The sequence below is a fragment of the Crocodylus porosus genome, unplaced genomic scaffold (assembly GCF_001723895.1).
Source record: "Crocodylus porosus isolate Cpor-Errol unplaced genomic scaffold, CroPor_comp1, whole genome shotgun sequence".
Lineage (NCBI taxonomy): Eukaryota > Metazoa > Chordata > Crocodylia > Crocodylidae > Crocodylus > Crocodylus porosus.
This window is the reverse complement of record NW_017728921.1, coordinates 8,324,700-8,343,345: the sequence shown is the minus strand read 5'-3', so window position 1 is coordinate 8,343,345 and position 18,646 is coordinate 8,324,700. Positions and strand designations below refer to the sequence as shown.

General features: G+C 45.8%; 1 protein-coding gene across 1 annotated transcript in view; it reads left to right on the top strand.

The window, feature by feature from the left end:
• TMEM132D (transmembrane protein 132D) overlaps positions 1 to 18,646 on the top strand; it is a 287,698-nt gene that overhangs the window by 216,255 nt on the left and 52,797 nt on the right. Inside the window, exon 5 of the mRNA XM_019539389.1 lies at positions 14,295 to 14,438. Within this exon, the coding sequence (XP_019394934.1) occupies positions 14,295 to 14,438 (144 nt within the window). The remainder of the gene's footprint in view (positions 1 to 14,294; positions 14,439 to 18,646) is intronic.

The window sequence follows — 18,646 nt, the reverse complement described above, 5'->3', positions numbered from 1 at the left end:
GCCTCTGCCCAATTAAACAGTAGTGGTTGTAGTGGTGGAAGCTTCAACCCTAGCACTGACCCCAGCCCGGGCCCGGGGCAGAACTGGAGCCAGAGCCAGAGCTGCGGTGGAAGGTGAGTGATGGTTGGTGGGGGGCTGTGGGAGGCAGGTGCGGGGTCAGCGGCTGCATCTCCAGCTCGGACTCCAACCCTGAGCCTGGGTCAGGGTTGGGGGTGGAGTTGGGAGCCACCGCAACTACCTGCCCTCTCACTTTTACATGAAGATGAGGGTCTTTTGTCCCCCTGGTGAATGCAGGAAAAAAAAATCTTGGATTTGAGTAAAACCAGTTTCCATCTGCCTGTCTGCTAGAAAATGAAATGTCATCTCTTTTCTCCAGTGACGTCATTATGAACTAATAGAGCAGGTAGGCAGGGTGGGGCAAGGAGTCTGGTTTTTCCATATCCTGAAATACCACACACTAAGTAGATACCACATGCTGGGCATACCCAGCAATACAGGAGATGCATTCTGTGTCCATGTACCTAGTAAGTAAACCTACACCGATGAGCTTAATCGTATCTCTGCCTGTGTGTGCATCAACCTTCAGATGGGTCAGCACGAACAGACGGGATACCAAGGAAACATGAGTCACCAAGACAGTGTTGGCCCTGGTTTATTCTCTGCAAATAACTGAATGCCTCACTGCAGTGAAGTACCCGTGATGTTTCAAAGTACAAATGAAATGCCTTATAAAAAACATTGATAGATAGGGCTCAGCAGCCTCATCGTCGCACACTGCAAGCTTGCATTGCAATTGTTTTCAGGTGTGAATAGGTTTGCTGACAAAACACTGGAAGGGATCTAAAAAACGTCCAGGAACAAAAACCTGAATTTTGCTTTTGTTCTGCATGTTTTACATATCTCTCAGGACTCAGAATGGATGTCCTAAATTTGTAGATGCCCGGTGCTGAGGCTTAGTTCCGCTATGGCACAGAGGATTAGGAAAGCACGCATCCCAGCACTGGGCACTTCAGAAACACTTAAGATGGAAAGTGCGGTTGGCCTTTGGGATTGTTCCAGTGTATTTTCCTCTGTGCTCGCTGGTTAGGACATCCTTCATATCACTGATCCCTAGAGGTCCCTGAAAAGGCAGAGTCGTGTGGTTACTTTTGGAAGGGAGTCATTAACACAGGTGAGATGCAGCCTTGCTACTAAAACAACTCAGTTTTCAACCGTGTTGGCAGCCACTGGGCACACCAGAGTGTAGGAAGCTGACTCCAACTTCTGGATCTGCAGGGCTGTAACAAATTAATTGGCTCCAACCGCTCATCTTGAACTGAGGTGCTCTGTACCAGATGGTGATAACTGAAGAACAGCACACTCCTTCCGTGCTCCCGTGAATATTTCCACGAATATTGCGATGAGGACGGCACTGGCACCAGCTAAGCAGGAGACACCAGAAGAATCAAGCCCTGGGACTTCAGCAGCCCACAAAAGAGAAAAATGGAAATGCAAGATGACTTGAAGCAGGGCCAGAAAAAAAAAATTGTGGGGGGGAGGGAAGGAGTCACAGCATATCTTCAGAAGGACACAGCTGCACCACTCAGGCTGCAAACAGGCATTGTCTTTGTGTTGCCGTAACACTTTTTATGAAAGCACAAAAGTTAAGCAAACAGACGTGTAGGTCTTTTGTTGCACTGCAAATGCCAAAAACCGTGGCAGAGCCAACTTATAAATGTGTGCTGTTTTTTTCCGGCAGGCATCTGTTTGTTTTGGGGCGGCAAAGCACGGGAAGCCCCGAGCTGCCCGCACTCTCCAGCTACCCCAGGTAGGTGCTCCTGGGGCTTCAGGATCCAAATCATGCCCCTGAAGCTCCAGGAGTGCCTCTCCGGGTTCCCCCGCTTACAGAGATACTTCCCAAGTGTTGTCCCACAGGAACAGGCCCCCGCCACTCCTGGGAGCAGCAGGGGGTGCAGCCCTGTAGGACAGCAGGCAACATCCTGGCACAGCTGATCCGCTTCATTTGGCGATGTCTGTTTATAGCCTCAGTTTGACCACAGCCCTCGTACCTCTGCTGAACTTTGCAGCACAGAGGCAAATGTTTACTGAGCTAGATTGCATTTCTAGGGCCTAGATTGGCTCTTTTCTGTGAATCGATAGCCTCAAGCTTTCGTTTCGTTGCTGGGAATCCCTAAATGCTACCCCATGTTTCACCCCATACAGAACAACAGCCTCCTTAGGGCCCCAACCCTCTGCGTCCGATTTCTTAACTGCTGGCTTGAGAAATTAAAAGAACCAGCGTGCTAGCACATCAATCTGTGAGCCACTGTACCGGCTCCAGGTATGACATTGTGATTGGGCTTAGCTACTTTTGGCTGATGTGTCCCTCCCAGCTTCCCCAGTCTCCGCAATTCAGCATCATCAGATAAGCGGGTCTGGTTGTGTACCTTAGGCCAGAACTCCTAGCTTTGCTCTTCTAAAAGGTCTGCTTTCTTTGACAATCAGACACACGTTTTTCCCCCTGCGGTGATGCATAAAAGCACCGTACGGAAAAGTGGAGAGGAAAACCTACCCAAGATTTTTTTAAAGAACAAGCACTCTTGATTATCAGCTAACGCACAGTGTCTGGAGACCCAAATCAAATATGCATGCAGAGCTTCATGGACTTACATTCTGAAGCCTGCGAATTAATTAATGATATCTCTAAAGAATCACAGCTTTACCATTCAGCGACTTCAGAACTAGCACAGTTGTCTGACTTTGATAAGCAAACAATGTACATGACAGTTTTCTCGTGTCATCATAGCTTTCTTATCGCTGACAACCACCAAAACACCAGCGCCTGACTTGCTGCAAGTATGCTAACATCACTGCAGAGTTAGAAGTCATTACTTTAAAGAGGCATGATCAATCTGCACCGGGCCAAATTTATTTCTGGGTTTCAAATGTAGCTTTATCCAAATCCAAATGCCAAGAAGGGTCTGAGAGTTTGACTCCACCCCTCCGGTCTCCGAAACAGATTTACTACCACTTGGTAGTTTACTGCTAAGGTTAGAGACTGCCCCTTTTTAATTAGCTTGTTAGTCTCCATCGATCTTCAGGTTAAATCTATATAGTACCCGCTGCCTGGAAACCTCAGTAGAAAGGGGAAGTTTGAAATATTCGGTTCTGCTCTGCAAAGTAACTGTATCAAAGCAGTTACTTATGAAGAGGCTTACTAAAGACATCCGTGTGTACGTTCAGACTTGCATAATGGTGTGGATTGTAACTTGTCCTAGGTTATAAAAGCCCTTATGTAAAAATTGGTACTAAAAGCCAGGACAAGTTAAAGTTTGAAAGACTGGATTAGTCTCTCCAAAGAGATCCTGCTCTTACCACTCAAGGACAGTGTTGAGATCATGACGGGTAAATGAGGGAAGGATGGCATTGGGAAATGGTGGTCTAGGACTTAGGCCTAATTATTGAACAAAATAATAAGAGGATGGGCTAGTCCTTCCTTCTGGGGACCCTTCATTTAACACTGACTCCAGGAGCAGCTGCAAGTGCAGGGGGGCTGGACTCGATGATCTGTAAGGTCCCTTCCAGCCCCTAACAACTATGAAACCGTAAAACTTTGCAGCCATAGCTTCTACCCTTGCCCCATTGTGGGATCCACAAAGGCCAGACCAAATCCAGCTGGAAGTTAAAATCCCATGGTGAATTTGCAAGGCCATAAAGTAACTATTCCTTTCCGTTCCTCAGTTGGTATACTCATCTACCAGGTCAGGCGCTGTGGTACATCCCTATCACGTCTGATAAAGGTGCATCCCCCCACTCCTAACGCTGGCAGCAAACGTCTGAGGTTGTAAAGCAGGTTTGGAGATGCAAGTTTCATGCTGTTGTTCATAATCTTAAGGGCCCTGCTTTCCCATTTTTTTTTAATCTAGCTGTCATGTTTCACATGATAAACTCAGGATCAACTACAGATAGAGGTCACAGAGACTGGCTTCTCTTGTTTCAACTCTTAACTCGAGTGTGATGCATCCTATCTGGTATTCAGAGATGAAAGTTCCTTTATTTCATTCAGCGAATAAGTCACCCCGAGTGCTTTTCAAAGGTCAGCTTCCCCACCGAGGCTAAAAATAATTTTGCATCAGGAATGTTCCCTGCACGCCAACGGTGCCGTAACAATTAGGAGGGACATGCAGTCTGGATAGCGTTCATGTGCTGCCTTCTCCCCTTGAGCAAAATCCAGTTATTCGCTGTTGTCTGTGTCCAAGTGGAAGCAATGGGAGCTGTACTTACAATGCATCTCACTGGCTTTGTTTCTCTGCTTGTGCTTATCAAAGCTGGTCCCCTCTTCCGGTATGATTCGACCTGGGGGCTACGGAGTATAGAGGTTCAATATTTGGAGAGATCCTGTTTTGAGGGGGCGTGAATCAAGTGGCTTGACTTAAGTGAGTGCCACCATCAGTCATTGTCTGGACTCTTCTTTGGAAGAAATTAGGCAACGTCTTGATTCAAAAGGGGGAAAGTAGCCAAATGTCAAGTTTTGAGCATTCTTCAATTGACCAAAGGCTAATTGGTTTCTTGTATTACGTATATCTATTACATACACATCTAATAACGGCCTGGATCATCAATTTTATTCAGAATTTCACTAAAGATAAAGATTTCAAAGAACATGTTAGACCATTTAAAATACTGACTTTCTGAAGGATAATTTGAAACAATACAAGTTATTTCTAGATGAAGTCTTGGGCGAGCAGGGGCATTTTTCTCCTGTTTTTTGTTTGCTTGTTTGTTACAATCCCTGTAGCGAATTAGCGGTGATGGGCACAGTTTAACGTGCAACACGTGCAGTTTGTGGCGCCGCAAAGAGGTTTGCGGCGCCATGAACCACATGGGCCTGCACATCTGGATCTGGCTTTGGAGTAGGCTTGTGGGCAAGGATTGTGTTAGTGTGGGGGGTGGATATGGTTGTTTGTGTGCATGTATGTGTGCGTGTTGCCCTTCTTAAGGGTTAGTATTTACTGTTACGTCAAAACACACTACTGCTGTTTGGCTATGATGAAAGGAGAGGTTAGATCCAGAGTAGGATGTATTGGTAAGAGAATAGATGTTTCATCCTGGAGCACGTACCTGTATAATATTTAAGGCATCCACAGCCCCCTCTCCTTGATAGTAATCGGGCTTGCTAATTGTTGTTCCATTGCTCAGGACTAATTGAGCCCTCGCTTGTGCCCAAGACATTTACAACAGGATGCCTGCCACATTTTCAGGAAGGATACACCAGATGGCCAAGTCATCCTGTCCCCAGGAGCCGGTTTCTTATATTGTAATTTTACAGACTTTGAAGATCACAAGTGACAACACCTCATCTGCTTAGCAATAATCTGACTACCAGCATTGTCCACCATCCTTGATGGGATGGTGCAACCTACCACTAATGTGGTGAGACTTAATTAAAATATGAATTTTTCTGAGATCCTGGGTTTGAAGGCACTGCTGCATTACAGTGCACCGCAGCATTATGGTTCTTTTTCCTGACTGTTTGGGAGGGTAGGGAGATGGGGTAGTACCTGGACTAGGTGTCCTGGTAGAGAAGGGATTTTGGTTTTTTACCCTTAGAAAGCCTCCATCAACTTGAAGTTTTGTCTTTGAAACAGAGAGAATTAGCAAGCGTTAAAGGTAGTTTCAGGCACTGTTCCTGCCATCTGAGACTCCCTAATGTACTGTGGCTTGACAGTAACATTTTTCCTATTTTTATTAAATGTTTATTTCCCTTCCCATTTACTGTATACAAGACCCATGAAGTCAGCAGAGGAAGATGCTCAGAAAAAGACTGAAGCACAGACTTCAGTTTTTCCCTATGTACTTCATTTTAGTCTCCCATTTGGCGGGATGTATGCGCCTATTTTTGGCATAGGGGATGCTTTCTGAATCAAAACCAGCCTTGATTGTACATGGGAAACCCTGAAACTAATTATATAGCAAGAGCCACCAAATACATCAAGTAAGCAATAAAATAGAGGAAAATTCCCTCCCTTTATTTCACATATAGTTCATGGTGCCCTTTCAATTCCTGCATTCGTGCTAACCAGCACCTCAGTAGAGCTGTCAGTGGCTCCAACTCCTGCACTTTTGCCACGTTTCACAAGAAAGGGTGGTTTCTGTGAAGCCCCAGTTCCTTGAGTCATGATACATCAGAATCCCAGTGCTTTTTTTTTTTCCAAAGGGAAGTTTCCAGCTGCAGAGGAAACTTGGAAAGCATGACCTCAGTGCACCCGGAAAGCTCAAAAACCACAAGGAAAATGAAACAGGCTAAAAATATATTTTTACCAAAAAAAAAAAAAAAGAGAGAGAGAGACTTTTTAAGTTGTGTTGGAGTGATATTGTAGCCGTGATGGTCCAGGAAATATGTGAGAGACAAGGATCTTTGCGAAGGATACCTTTTGTTGGACCAACTGCATGGCTGGGATAGATTTAGACAAGCATGCATTGTATTCTTCTTGTATCCCAGCTGTGGAGTTGGTCCAATAAAAGGTATCACCCACAAAGATCCTTGCATGGTTTTTAAAGCCAGGTTCAGGACATTTGTGACCTGACTTATGATTTGAGGAGGGTTGAAGCTGATGATAGTGTGTTTCTGCCAAGCAAAATTGCTTTGGATCATTCAACCCACGCTGCTCCATCATGTAACTAAGCTCTTCTTCCTGGTTTTAAAACGTGTGCTTCAGCTGCCATAATCTCACAGCCAAAGGTGGATTTAAGCTTCGTGAACAAGGCTTTGTCTTTGCAACAAAGAGTTGGGAGATGACTCTGCATTTTAGGTGTGAGCCCGGCTTTGCTCCAAGGTCTGGTACTAATCCAGTATAAATCAAATATCAGAGGGTAGGAATTAATGAACACAAGCCGCTCCATACATATGCGTCTGTTTGATTTATTTTTCCTCTCCTGCCTTCCTGTGTCTCAAATCCTTTCTACATTCTTCTCTTTTTTGTTACTGTCCTCACAGTGGTTAATGTAAGGAGGGGGGGAGGAGGGGAATTGTATTTGACCACATCCTTGAGCATGTCGAGCATTTATAGTCTATTGGTTTAGAAGCTTACTAAATTTAAACAGAAGCATTATCATGGCCTTAGGCTCTCTTGACAGTTATAAACTCTTCCTTGGGGGGATTTCTGTAATGCTGTCTAATCAGCTTAAGGAGTTAATTAAACAGCTGTCACTTAGCTTCTTAATTCTGAGACTTGATGCTAAATAAGATTTGAAATTAGTTATGCATGGCTGAGGCATGGATTCAGTGGTACAGCTAAAATGGCTCCTTCCAGCTGATGAGGACAAACTAGACCTCATTTAAACAGAAAGCAGTGGGATCGAGATGGCACCCTAGATTAATACTCTGGAGACTGAGAGATGGGAAGTCTCTGAGGAAAGTGGAGAGTCTCAGTGAGTGCTAAGTAGAATAGTACTAAGGCAAACTCTTCATTCTTACTTGGTGGCATGCATTCGACCTGAAGAGGCTTTGATAACTTTTATTCTCTGCCCTGTTGCAACCTGAAAATGTTATATCCAAAGAATGATACCCAGTGAAAATATAATGGATGCATGTGTTTTTACAAACTAGACACCTGGGTGAAGTACAGATAATCAAAAAGCCCGGGGCTGAATCGATTCAATCTTCACAGGTTAGTCTAAACTGAGTAGACTGAACCAAGAAGCAAGTGAAGAGACATTCACTTTTGATTCTGGAGATGCAGCCACATGTCTGCAGTGGCCCAGGCCAGAAACCAGGGGGCGTTAGAGCACAGCTCCCTGCTCAGCTGGAGCAGACAGCTTGGGCCAAGGCAAGCCCACCCACCCTACACAAGGGATTTGCGGTGGGGGGGGAGGTACAAAGCATCTTGAGGTGCTGGGGGACTGCGAGTTAACTGGAATCTGGAGGGGATCTGGGACAGAAGTTCGATAAACTGATTTAACCTAAATCAGTTAAGTCTGATACAACATCCATGCAGGTTTATTTTTAACCAGTTTGGGCCATTTTGAAAGCAGTTTATGTGCACTGAACTTCTGTTCTGTTACAGATTTGAACTGACCTGGTTTCTGATCACTTATACTGGTTTATGTGTAATTTCTGTCCCTAGCCTTAAACTTCGTAAACATGTTCCCTTAATTTAAATGGATACATGTGATTTTGTGTTAAGGTCTGCCCCACTTGCAAATCATTTATAATGTTTCAGCGACTCTTCAATACTTATTTCCTTTTGTATTGTGTAAAGGAAAGAACTATAGCAGTTTATTGAACAGAAATTTGCTTTCTCCGGTGCTTCCAATATTAATTTGTGTTGTGCAATAAATAAAATGACCTTTTAATCATAGCCACATGCGTAGCCTGGAGATTGAGGGCCACGTTCTGCTCTCAGGTTCCTTGGGATCAATGCAGAGCCATGCCATAGAAATCAGAAGCTACATGTCCAAGGGACCAGTTTCCATGGCACAGATTTGAAACTTCCATGTATTTTTCTGTTCCTCCTCACAACTGATGACCAGGAAATGCAGATCAGCCAGAGTTATTTGGAGGGAACATGCCTGCAGGTCTTTTCTGAAAAGAAACTGGTGACCATGTTCAGTATTGCTTCCGGTGTTGGTGGTTGGTAAGGACAAGAGGGACTGCGGAAAAATAGTCTATAATCCTGCTTTTCAAAGAGACGGCTAATGACTGCCACTAAATACCTCTTTGTATTTTAATACAAAACAAAATGCCCCCATTGCAAATTCAGTGCAGAGCTTCAAACACTAAGCTTGAGTTACTCATCTGTTTTTTATATAACTAGCTATTATTAAGGGAAACGTTATAGTCATAGAGTGGAGAAAGAGCTATTGGGGGGGCGGGAATTTTAAGATTTACGAAGACATTATTAAGATCCTTCTTTTTTCACCCACAGAATTATAGGGCATAAGACATCCTAGGGGAAATTAAATTGCAGGGGTACTACCAATTAAAGCACAAAGACTAATAGGTGTTCACTCCTGTATTTCTACTTAAAAAGATGCTTACTGTATACATCTTCTGAATGCCTTTTTGCTCAAGGGTTTTATACCTTCAGCTGTTAAGTATGAATCTTTTCACTTGGCAAACAATCCTGACTCTGAGACTGTCCTTAATAAACCTTCACCATTTTTGTTTAACGTGGTTGCAATTTCAGAATAAAAATTACCTGGTTTCTGGCTCCCATTTACAGAAAGATGAATTCTTGTCTCTGATTGTTATTATTATTTTATTTGATTACTATTGGGTTTTGGTGTGCAGGAATTAGAGACGTGCACCAAAATACATTACATAATGGTTATAGGGGAAAAAAAGAACCCAGCATCTAATTACAGCTATTCCAGGAATCAACTTTTAGTAGACAGAATACTAGGCTATAGCTTTGCAAGGCCCATAAGTACTCCGTCTTGTATTCCCCTGGCATCATGTCTCCTATAATCTTTGTTAGTTATAGACAAAGAATGTAATAATTCTCCTAAAGATTCCAGTATCATTTAAAGAGCAGAAAGTAACACTTTTAAATTACTAAGTATTTAGATTTATAGCTCTTACATGCTGAGAATTTGAACTATAAATCTCGGTATAGGCTAAATAAGTATCATGTTTGTTGCCTCGGAAATGAGTCATTTTTTACGTACTTTCACCATGGGAACATTAAGCCCTTTCTAGCCATTAAACAAATGACTGGAGCAGCATTTGTCATGGACCCTGCTGTTTAGATTGGAGTAGATGCTTGTTACACTTCTCCATTCAAATGAGAAATGCAGACCAGGTGTCTAAAGAAGTAGTCCTCCAAGTGTGCACAGGTGGAATTTCTGAAAACCATGGAGAAAGAACTGCTTTTGGCTGCTGTGTAGCTTCTGAAGAGTATTGCTTTGTAGTCTCCAGAAGTGGCAGATGGATTTGTCTCCTCTGACTAGTTCAGGTGATTTGACACTTGCTGATAGGAAATCACGATCCTACTTTAAAACATTAGTGGTTTTTACACATTCTAGGCTTAATTCTTTTATAAAAGAGTTTGCTTCCTGGTCCCTATCTGTGCCTTGAGCAGGGTTCAAGTCAGTCACGTGCCCCTTGGGCACTCGTGGGACCTCTGAACCACCCCTTTCCAGTCCCAACCAAGCTGCCGGAAGCATTCAGGGACTTGCTGGCATTGTCAGACAGTCCGCGAGTCAGCAGAGCCTCCCACTGCCACTTTCCAGGGCAGGAGCTCTCCACTCTGTGGCTAGCACGGACAGACTGGCTGCCTGCTCTCAGGCCCAGGCTTTATGAGCAGGGATCCGGGGTTTCCATTTCCCATTGGGAAATGGAGTATACCACGGATATTACATTTTACTGGAGGCAAACTCCGATTTCTCATTTTACTGGAGAAGCCCACAGATTTTGCAGTTTTGCAGTGGGCTCTCTGCAGGCTGGCAGACCCTGTGCCGTTGCCCTCACTGCAGCCACACGTGCAGGGGGCACATCGCCAGGGCAGTCCAGGGCTCACAGCGACAAACAGCTTCTTACGTGGCCCTGCTATTCCCTGCTGTGCTGGGTTGCACCTGCTGGGCCACGGGGGTCCTGCGGCAGGCAGCAGGGTGGAAACCTGAGCCCACAGCCTGCCCCATGCACAGATCTGGGGGGCATGGGTCCCCCTTGCTCCCTGGGAGTGCATGCAGTGCCAAGGAGCTTCCCCCCCAAGCATACCGCTCACCTCACTCTCAGATCTGGGGGGACACAAGCCCCCCCTGGCCCTTGGGGAGTGTGCAGCTTCCTCTGCCTGAGCCCACAGCAGGCAGCAGGGGGGAGCCAAGCTCGGCTCAGCTGCAGCAGCCTCAGCCTCCTGCCAGGGGCAGGGGGCTGCGGACCTGGGACCCTGGCAGCTGGGGACCCCTCTGGCAGAGCTGGGGGGCGCAAGGGGCTGTGTGGGGGGTGGGGGTGAGGAGCACCAGCGGGGCTGTGGGGAGCCTTTTATTTTAATCATGGATTTGGGGATTTTTATCAGAGAATTTGCAGTTTTTTTCAGAGAATTTGTGAGGGATCAGGGGAAACCAGGATCCCTGTTTATGAGTCTCCGAAGCCCCACCCCATGCAGTCATGTGGCTCTGTGGGCACCCACAGGAGTTTCCCATCTGTGCTCTCCCTGCTAGAAGTGAGCTCATCCGTCTGCTGCTCCTTGTTTCCGGGCTGAGTTTCCCTAACTACCTTGCTGCATTTTACTGCTCTGCCTCCCTCCCCAGGTGAGTTACAGGGAGAGGCTAGCTATGAGAAAGTGTCTTGCACCCTGATGTGTCTGCTGGTGACTATTTCATTAGCAGCTAGCTGTTTTCCTAGCTACCAGGCCTCCCCGGTTCAGCTCAGCCTGGTACTCTTTCCTCCTAAAGTCACAGGAGCCTTCCAGCATCCAGTTACAGGATGCCTGAATGTGTTCGCATAAAGTTAAGCGCATGTATTATTGTTTCCTGGGTTGTGCTCTTATACTGCAAACTCTTGAGGCAGGGGGACTGAGTCTACCTTTGTTTCTATAATACCTGGGACAAAGGGACTTTGATCCAGATGATGATCTTGAGTTCTACTGTAATTCAAACAGTACATAATAATAATCCAAGTTAACATTTTATTAGATTAAAAAAAAAAATAGAGTGAGCAAAGTTAATCTTAATGATCCTATGCTCATCTGCAGCCAGTGATGAAAAAGGTCAGAGTGGCCTTATCTGGTGCATTTGTAGCCCTAGTGAGAGTAGGAGGCATTAGAAATCTTCTGACAGTCTGTTGTCATACTAGTCCAAGTCCAGAGAGAGTCGGATGTGGCTTGTTAATGATTCTTATACATTTCTAAGCTCCTGGAGGCTAACTCAAAGCGAACGCATGAGGCTCACTGCTTGCTGGTAAAGTTGGTGGCTGCTTTCCCCTTGGGCACCCCGTTTTGTTAGATGGTTTGAAGGGCTCATTCTCATGCCTCTCCTTCCCCGTGCAGACTTTCAGCAAGATCTTGCATGACACTCTAAGGCTTGCCCAAAAGTCTCTGCAAGGCTTCGGATTTAAATTCAGACAAGCAAAACAACATCAAACAATAAATTAACACATCTGGAAATGTAGTTGCCAACTGTCCCAGTATCCCAGTTGCCAGAATAGTCTAACCAGTTCTGAGAGCAAGCGTGTGCCTAGGACAGATGGGTCTCACGCGGGCTGGCTATTCCCAGAATCGTGCGTCTTTGTGTGCATTGTGATTTCTGACTCGCTGGAGAGCTGGATGGGGGAAAGAGGGACCTTTCTTCCTCAGGTGTCTGTCAAATTCTGGTTTTCCCTAAAGAGCATGGCAGGGGTGGGGCAACTCCAGCAAAGTGGCTGTATCGATAGGAGATACTTTTCTTTTTTTTAGATATTGCTTTAAGCCAGAAGAAAGTGCCTGGGTTCCTTTAAGAGGTGTGAAGGGAGTTTGTCTGATCCAGGTCCTTTAGATGAGAGAAAGATGTGCGTCTCCTCTCTAGCCCACGAGACAGAAGGGAGAGTCATCTTCTGCATACTTGGTTTCAGTCTCTTCCTTTGTCTCCTGCCACAAGAGAAATCAGGTCAGGCTCAGAACTGATAGCAGGTGCTATCTAGATAACGAGAAGTGAGCAACGGGGGTGTTTGGAAGACTATATTTCATCTGACCCAGATGAAGTCCAGAGTCTCTTGTTCTATGGGGTGTTTCTTGATTTGGAGGCTTGGTTTGGAAAAGCTTCAAAAGCTTTCCTGGAGTGAGTCGCATCTTGCAATTAGGAATGGGAAGAAAGCAGGAGCCAAGTTGTGTCTTCTGTTTCCCTTGGAAAAAAGACACTGAGAGCACAGTTGTGTCCTATGGGTCTGAATCTGTGTGTACTACCAAAGCTCCTCTAAGAGTGTGTAAGGAATACATCGAATGGGTAGCATGCTATTGGGATTAGATATGGCCCTAATTAGAAACAATACTGTTGTAATTGTATAGAGCTATTCTCATCCTAGGAACTCCAGGGCTTTGCAGAGAGCTTTCCCTGCCAGAGAGGGATGATGTTTCTGTATTTTCTTCATTATGTGGATGGGGCAACCAGACCCATAGAGATGCCAAGGTCACCTGCAGGCTCAGGATAGATCCCAAAGCACCTTCCTTCATTTTAAAGGTGGCACCCATGAGTCTGATTCTCTCTAGCCCTGCCCCATGGAGCCATTTGCATCAGATAACAATAGCACTTTTAAACTCACTCTCCAAGGATGTAACCAGTTTCAGAGCAGTGGAAATGGAGACTTCCTGCCTATTATAATATGGCCCCTCATCCCCATGCCAAAGTCACGGAGCCAGAGAGAAAGCAAGAAAGAAGGAGCCTGACTCTGTGGCTTAGGGAGGAGACCGTTGCTATTCACCAAACAGCAGCCAGAGTAAGGGAGGCACCTGGCAGCAAGGAGAGAGTTCATACTCAAAATCAAACTTTGATTTTATTGTGCAGCATCATAGGTAGAGCTGATGTCTCCACAGCACTCCCGTGGATACATGAGGGGCAGCTTAAGCCAATGGGTAGAGCCAGTCCCCTATGAGAAGATCTAGATGCTATTCTGAGCTCTGCTACTGGGCCTCCGTGTATTCTTGAGCAAGTCCTTGACCTTCCCAATGCCTCTCTTCCCTTCGTCCATCCTGTCTGTGCAATGTGTAAGTTCTCCGGGCCAGGGCCTGTCTCTCTCTATCTGTTACTATAGGCTTGAATAACAAGGAGCAATGACAGCAATGAATAGTAGCGGCAGAGACTGCTTCTGTGGGTGGTGGTATCTAGCAAGTATCCCGTTCAGACTAGACCCTCTCTTACTTATCTAACCAGAGGAAGTCTGCTTCTCGTCCTCTTCCCCTGCAGGGGAGAGAGTCTGTGTTTTCTATCCCATCAGACTTCACAGTCAGGCTTGTTGTTGTCCTGCAGTAAAGGTTTCAAACCCGAACCCTGGCTCATATCACTGTAATGGGATGTTGCTCCAGGGCTCGGAGCCGGTGCTCGCTGTACTATGACGAGATGTATCCCATAACTGAAAACCCAGGGTGAAATCCTGTCTCATTTAAATCAATGGAGGTTTTGCCTTTGATTTCAGCGAGATGCAAATGTCCTGCTCAAGTTTACCTTCCGCTTGGTGAGCGTGCCCGCGCTTTTCTCCTTACTGCTGGGCCAGCAATTCTCGCACCACTGTTTGGAAATGCTCACAAGCTTCATTCTTCTAAAGACAGACCAAGGAGAAGAGAGTGGGTGTTTGATGAAGCGAGAACAAAGTTTGTAAACCGAGGTCCTGTTTGGTCTTTCAGGAAGCAGAGATCCTGAATACGGCAATCCTCACTGGGAAAACCGTGGCCGTCCCCGTGAAGGTGGTCTCTGTGGAGGACGATGGGACTGTGACTGATCTTGTAGAGTCTGTGGAGTGCAGGTCATCTGATGAAGATGTGATTAAGGTAAGATCCTATTGCTTAACTGGGGGGGGACTTGTCCCTGCAGGAACATATGGTTAGCTGTGTCTTCCGGCCTTTCAAGTTGTTTATCCAGTGCAGTTACTATCCTTTCGCTTAAAAAACCCCCCAGAATTTACTATGACTGAGGAGTGGTGCACTGGATCAAATGGCAAAGCCAAAACCTCCCCCCGTTGCATTTCAGGGTACTTTTGTCGCAAATCAATCAATCAACCTCAGCTTATTTTTCTGGCGTCTGTGATTATGAGAAAATGGCACACATTCAGGGGGATGAATCAGCCCCTGGGGGGTGGCTCTGTGCAGCTGGTCTTCCACTTCTTGGAAGAGGGGACGCTTGACTCGAAGCTCAGTCTAGGCACTCAGTCAAGGGGGATGTGTTGCCCTGCTGTACAACACTTTGATGGCACAAGCCACTCTTGAAAGATCAGTGACTGCACTGTTCTTTACGGCTTTGATTTAGACTGCATTCCTGCTTATCCGGCAGTGAGCAGAGCTTTGCCCACTCCCTTCTTGGTTTCCCAGGTTAAAAGCGAGAGGGAGTAGTGTTAACCCTCAGACCGAATCCAGAGCCGGTGTGGACAGTAGTGTAAGCTGCATTTCAGCAAACAGGTGCAAGGTCACTCTGAGATGTGCAGTGGCAGGGACATTGCAATGCTGGGTTCAAACCTGGGTTTTGTTCCTCTGATTTTGGGGTTAGGCCAGACCTTCAAAACATTTTGATGCTTCTTGAAAGCTGCTTTAAACTCAACCAGCTACTGACAGGCCCAACTGCCAGTCGATAACAGAGGCCAGAGACTGATGGAGGGCAGGCCTGTGCCAACCATGTCCTGAATTGTCTTACTCTTTGTCTGTTTTCACTTGCTCAGCCTGCTAGTGCTAGGGCTGAAGTTATCAAGAGAAAAGTTTCAGATCTGAGTTTCAAGGAGTTGCGAAATATGGGAGTGTTTCGGATTCAGATCTGCACTATATTTTTTTTTACCTCCTATTTTCCTATACTTTAAACAGTATGGGACATCTTGCTAAAGTCATGGACAATGCTTTCTAAATGGCTAAGTTGGCCCAGGTTAGCCCACAAAGATTTTTTTCCGCCATAGGGCATACAAGTTGCAATGGCACATAAATCAGAGAAGATGGTGTATTGGTAAAGTGTTACAGATGTCACCATTAGCATGCACTAGAGGAAAATGGCTATTTGTTTTTTTCGGTGTAGAGTACCGCAACGATTATGAATAAGAGCTTGTAAGAAATTCTGTAAGCTTCAGCTTCAATTTGTGTTACTGAGTGTTAAAAGACACTAACAGACAACGATACTGATGGAGAGGCAGTGTGACGGGTGCAGGGAACTCCTGCTTGATGAAAGAAATGCAAGCTTATCTGGTGTGGTCATTATCTTCTAACACACTCGTGGGCGGCCGTCACGGAAAGACAGCCCTCTCCAGAGGAGAAAATGAGAGCCATCGCGAGAAGCACGAGTTAAAACTAGAGCAGCTGGAAGAAAATGTATTGTGAGCATAAAAGGAGGTTTGTCATTTTGGTTGTGTTCTTTTAGCCAGCTAGAACTAGCCTGGTGGCCAAACGGGCTTTCAGTAGCAGAGCACATCCCTTCAACTATCGTTCAAACTTGTCCCTTGGATGTTAGTGACCTTTTACCGACCAGTTTAAGCCCACATCAGAAGGCAGTGTTTAGTTGCAGATATACCCTCTATCTCCATAGAATGGCCCCATTGCCTGAAATACATCTTTCCTAAAGAGCTGCATTTATTTTCCATGCTAGTGCTATATGCCAGCAACTGGAGGCTTGCTTAGTATTCGGTGATGTATTCTTTTAAGACCAAAGCAGGAACACGGACATGACTGCTGCGGGCTTGTAGTTTACGTCTAAGTTAAGTTACTTAACGCTGTAGGGGATTACCAGTAATGGAGATGCACAGAGTACGAGATGGTGAAAAGCGACCTTTTGTGAGCTGCATCCAGGAATATTTTTTTCCCCCACATTTCTCGTCAGGCAACTGTAACATTTTTACCCATTCTGGTTGTTTGAGGCCGCTTCGTCTTCACAGTAATTCCCTGTATGCAGGATGAATCCAAGTAATTTGGAAGTCCAGCATGTTTTATCTTTTTTTTTTTTTTTAAATTTACATAGGATATACATTTATCTGATTAGTTACAAATCCAGTCACCTTTCTGGTGGCTTCTGATTAAACATACTCCTCTGGCCACCTTAATCCATCCGGTTCTTTTGCTTCCAGGATGCCATTTTGAGTCTGGTACATCTGGTCAATGTAGATTTTAAAAAGAAGAGTAGACATGACACAGATGCATTATCGCCTGGGGTACCTCGGGGTCATAATTGACCATATGACTATGAGCCAGTAGTGTGATGCTACAGTTAGCAGAGTCTGGTACATCTGCTCAGTGTAGATTTTAAAACGAGGAGTAGAAATGATACAGATTCGTTATCATCTGGGGTACCTGGGGGTCATAACTGACCATATGAATGAGCCTCCGGTGTGATGCTACAGTTAGCAGAGCGAACAATACATTGGCATGCATCAGCCAGTGCATCTCAAGCAAGACTAAAGAAGTTATTCTCCTGCTCTACCCGCCACGCTTCAAGAAGGATGTGGAGAAGCTTGAGAAAGCCCAGAGAAGAGCCACTTGTATGATTAGAGGCCTGAAGAGCAAGCCATACGAGGACAAGCTGACAGATATGGGACTGTTCAGCCTAGAAAAGAGAAGACTTCGGGGGATTTGGTGGCAGCTTCCAAATATATCAGGGGCTAGGCAAACAACTATTCACCAAAGTGCTCCAGGGCAAAACCAGGAGCAACAGTCAAACTCCTAGAAGAAGGTTTCACACTGGATATAAGGAAAAACTTCACGGTTCATCTGACCAGACTCAGGACTAGACTCCCAGTGGGGCTGGTGCAGGCACCTACCCTGGATATTTTCAAAAGGAGACTGGCCGCACACCGTGCTGGCATTATTTGACCCCAGCAGTCTTCCCTGCCCGGAGCAGGGGGCTGGACCTGGTGATCTGACAAGGTCCCTTCCAGCCCTACACGTCTGTGAATCTGAATCATACATTGTGGCCTAATCCTTGACTGATGTAAATGAAATTAATAGAACAACATTTTATACAGCAGCTGAGGATCTGGCCTCTTTTCCCCCATCAGCTAAAATGTATAAAGAATCTGTTTGTACAGGAAGTGGTTAATAGTGGTTTGTGATGTAGGGGGGTAGGAAGACTTCATCTCAAGTAAGCTATTAAAAATTAGACTGAACAATAAAAAGCACAATAAGCAAAGATTTCTATTTAAAAAAACAGCTGTGTCATAACATTTCCCAGTGTTTAAGACAGGGACAGAAACATAACTGGCCAGGATTGTGTCCGGGGCAGTCCGCCCCCCCTCCACCTTACCTCTGGACCTTCATTCAGGCCTCTGGCTCTGGGAGCAGGCAGCTCCGAGCCGCATGTAGAGTTGCCGGCTGCTCAGGAAGAGATATTACATCTTTTTTTTTGCTGTAGATGCCCATATTGAAGAGGCAAAACGACTCCAGGTCTTGGTGGCAAAAAATGGGGTGCCTGCTGCCACCTGACAGTACTACAGTCCCCACAGTGCTCCTCACTCACTGATGCACCACCACTGATTGGAGCTGGGAGTGGAGCTGCAAAGGGCAGCAGGGGATGGAAGGGAGAAGCCCCCCACTCCATTTGACACCCCTTCCTTAGGCAGTGCCCAGGACATGTGCCCCTCACCCACACATCCTTACACTACTGGATGGGGAGCAAATGTAATATCCTAGCAAACAATTCTGCACTGGCAAAGGAGTTAAATAAGAAGACTTACTAGGTCCTTTCCCTCTGTACTTGCATGTACATTTGAATTCTTCTGTGTTAAGGACCGCTCTAGTAATGTCTGGACAGTGCAAAGGGATGTCTTGAGATTAGCATTGCCTCTAAAAAATGTGTGCATTTATCCATGGGTGCAAATGACTAGGACTAGGACACACCCCTCCCACCCTCCTTTACACCCCACAAACGCGACACACCCACACCACAGTGTTGCCTGCCTGTGTTGACTGCAGGAGAGGATGGTGTCTTCCCGAGCCACACACCCACACCCCACAAATGCCACACAACCCCCCAACATACTCTATGCCCCTCCACACACAGCCACCCCCCCACAACC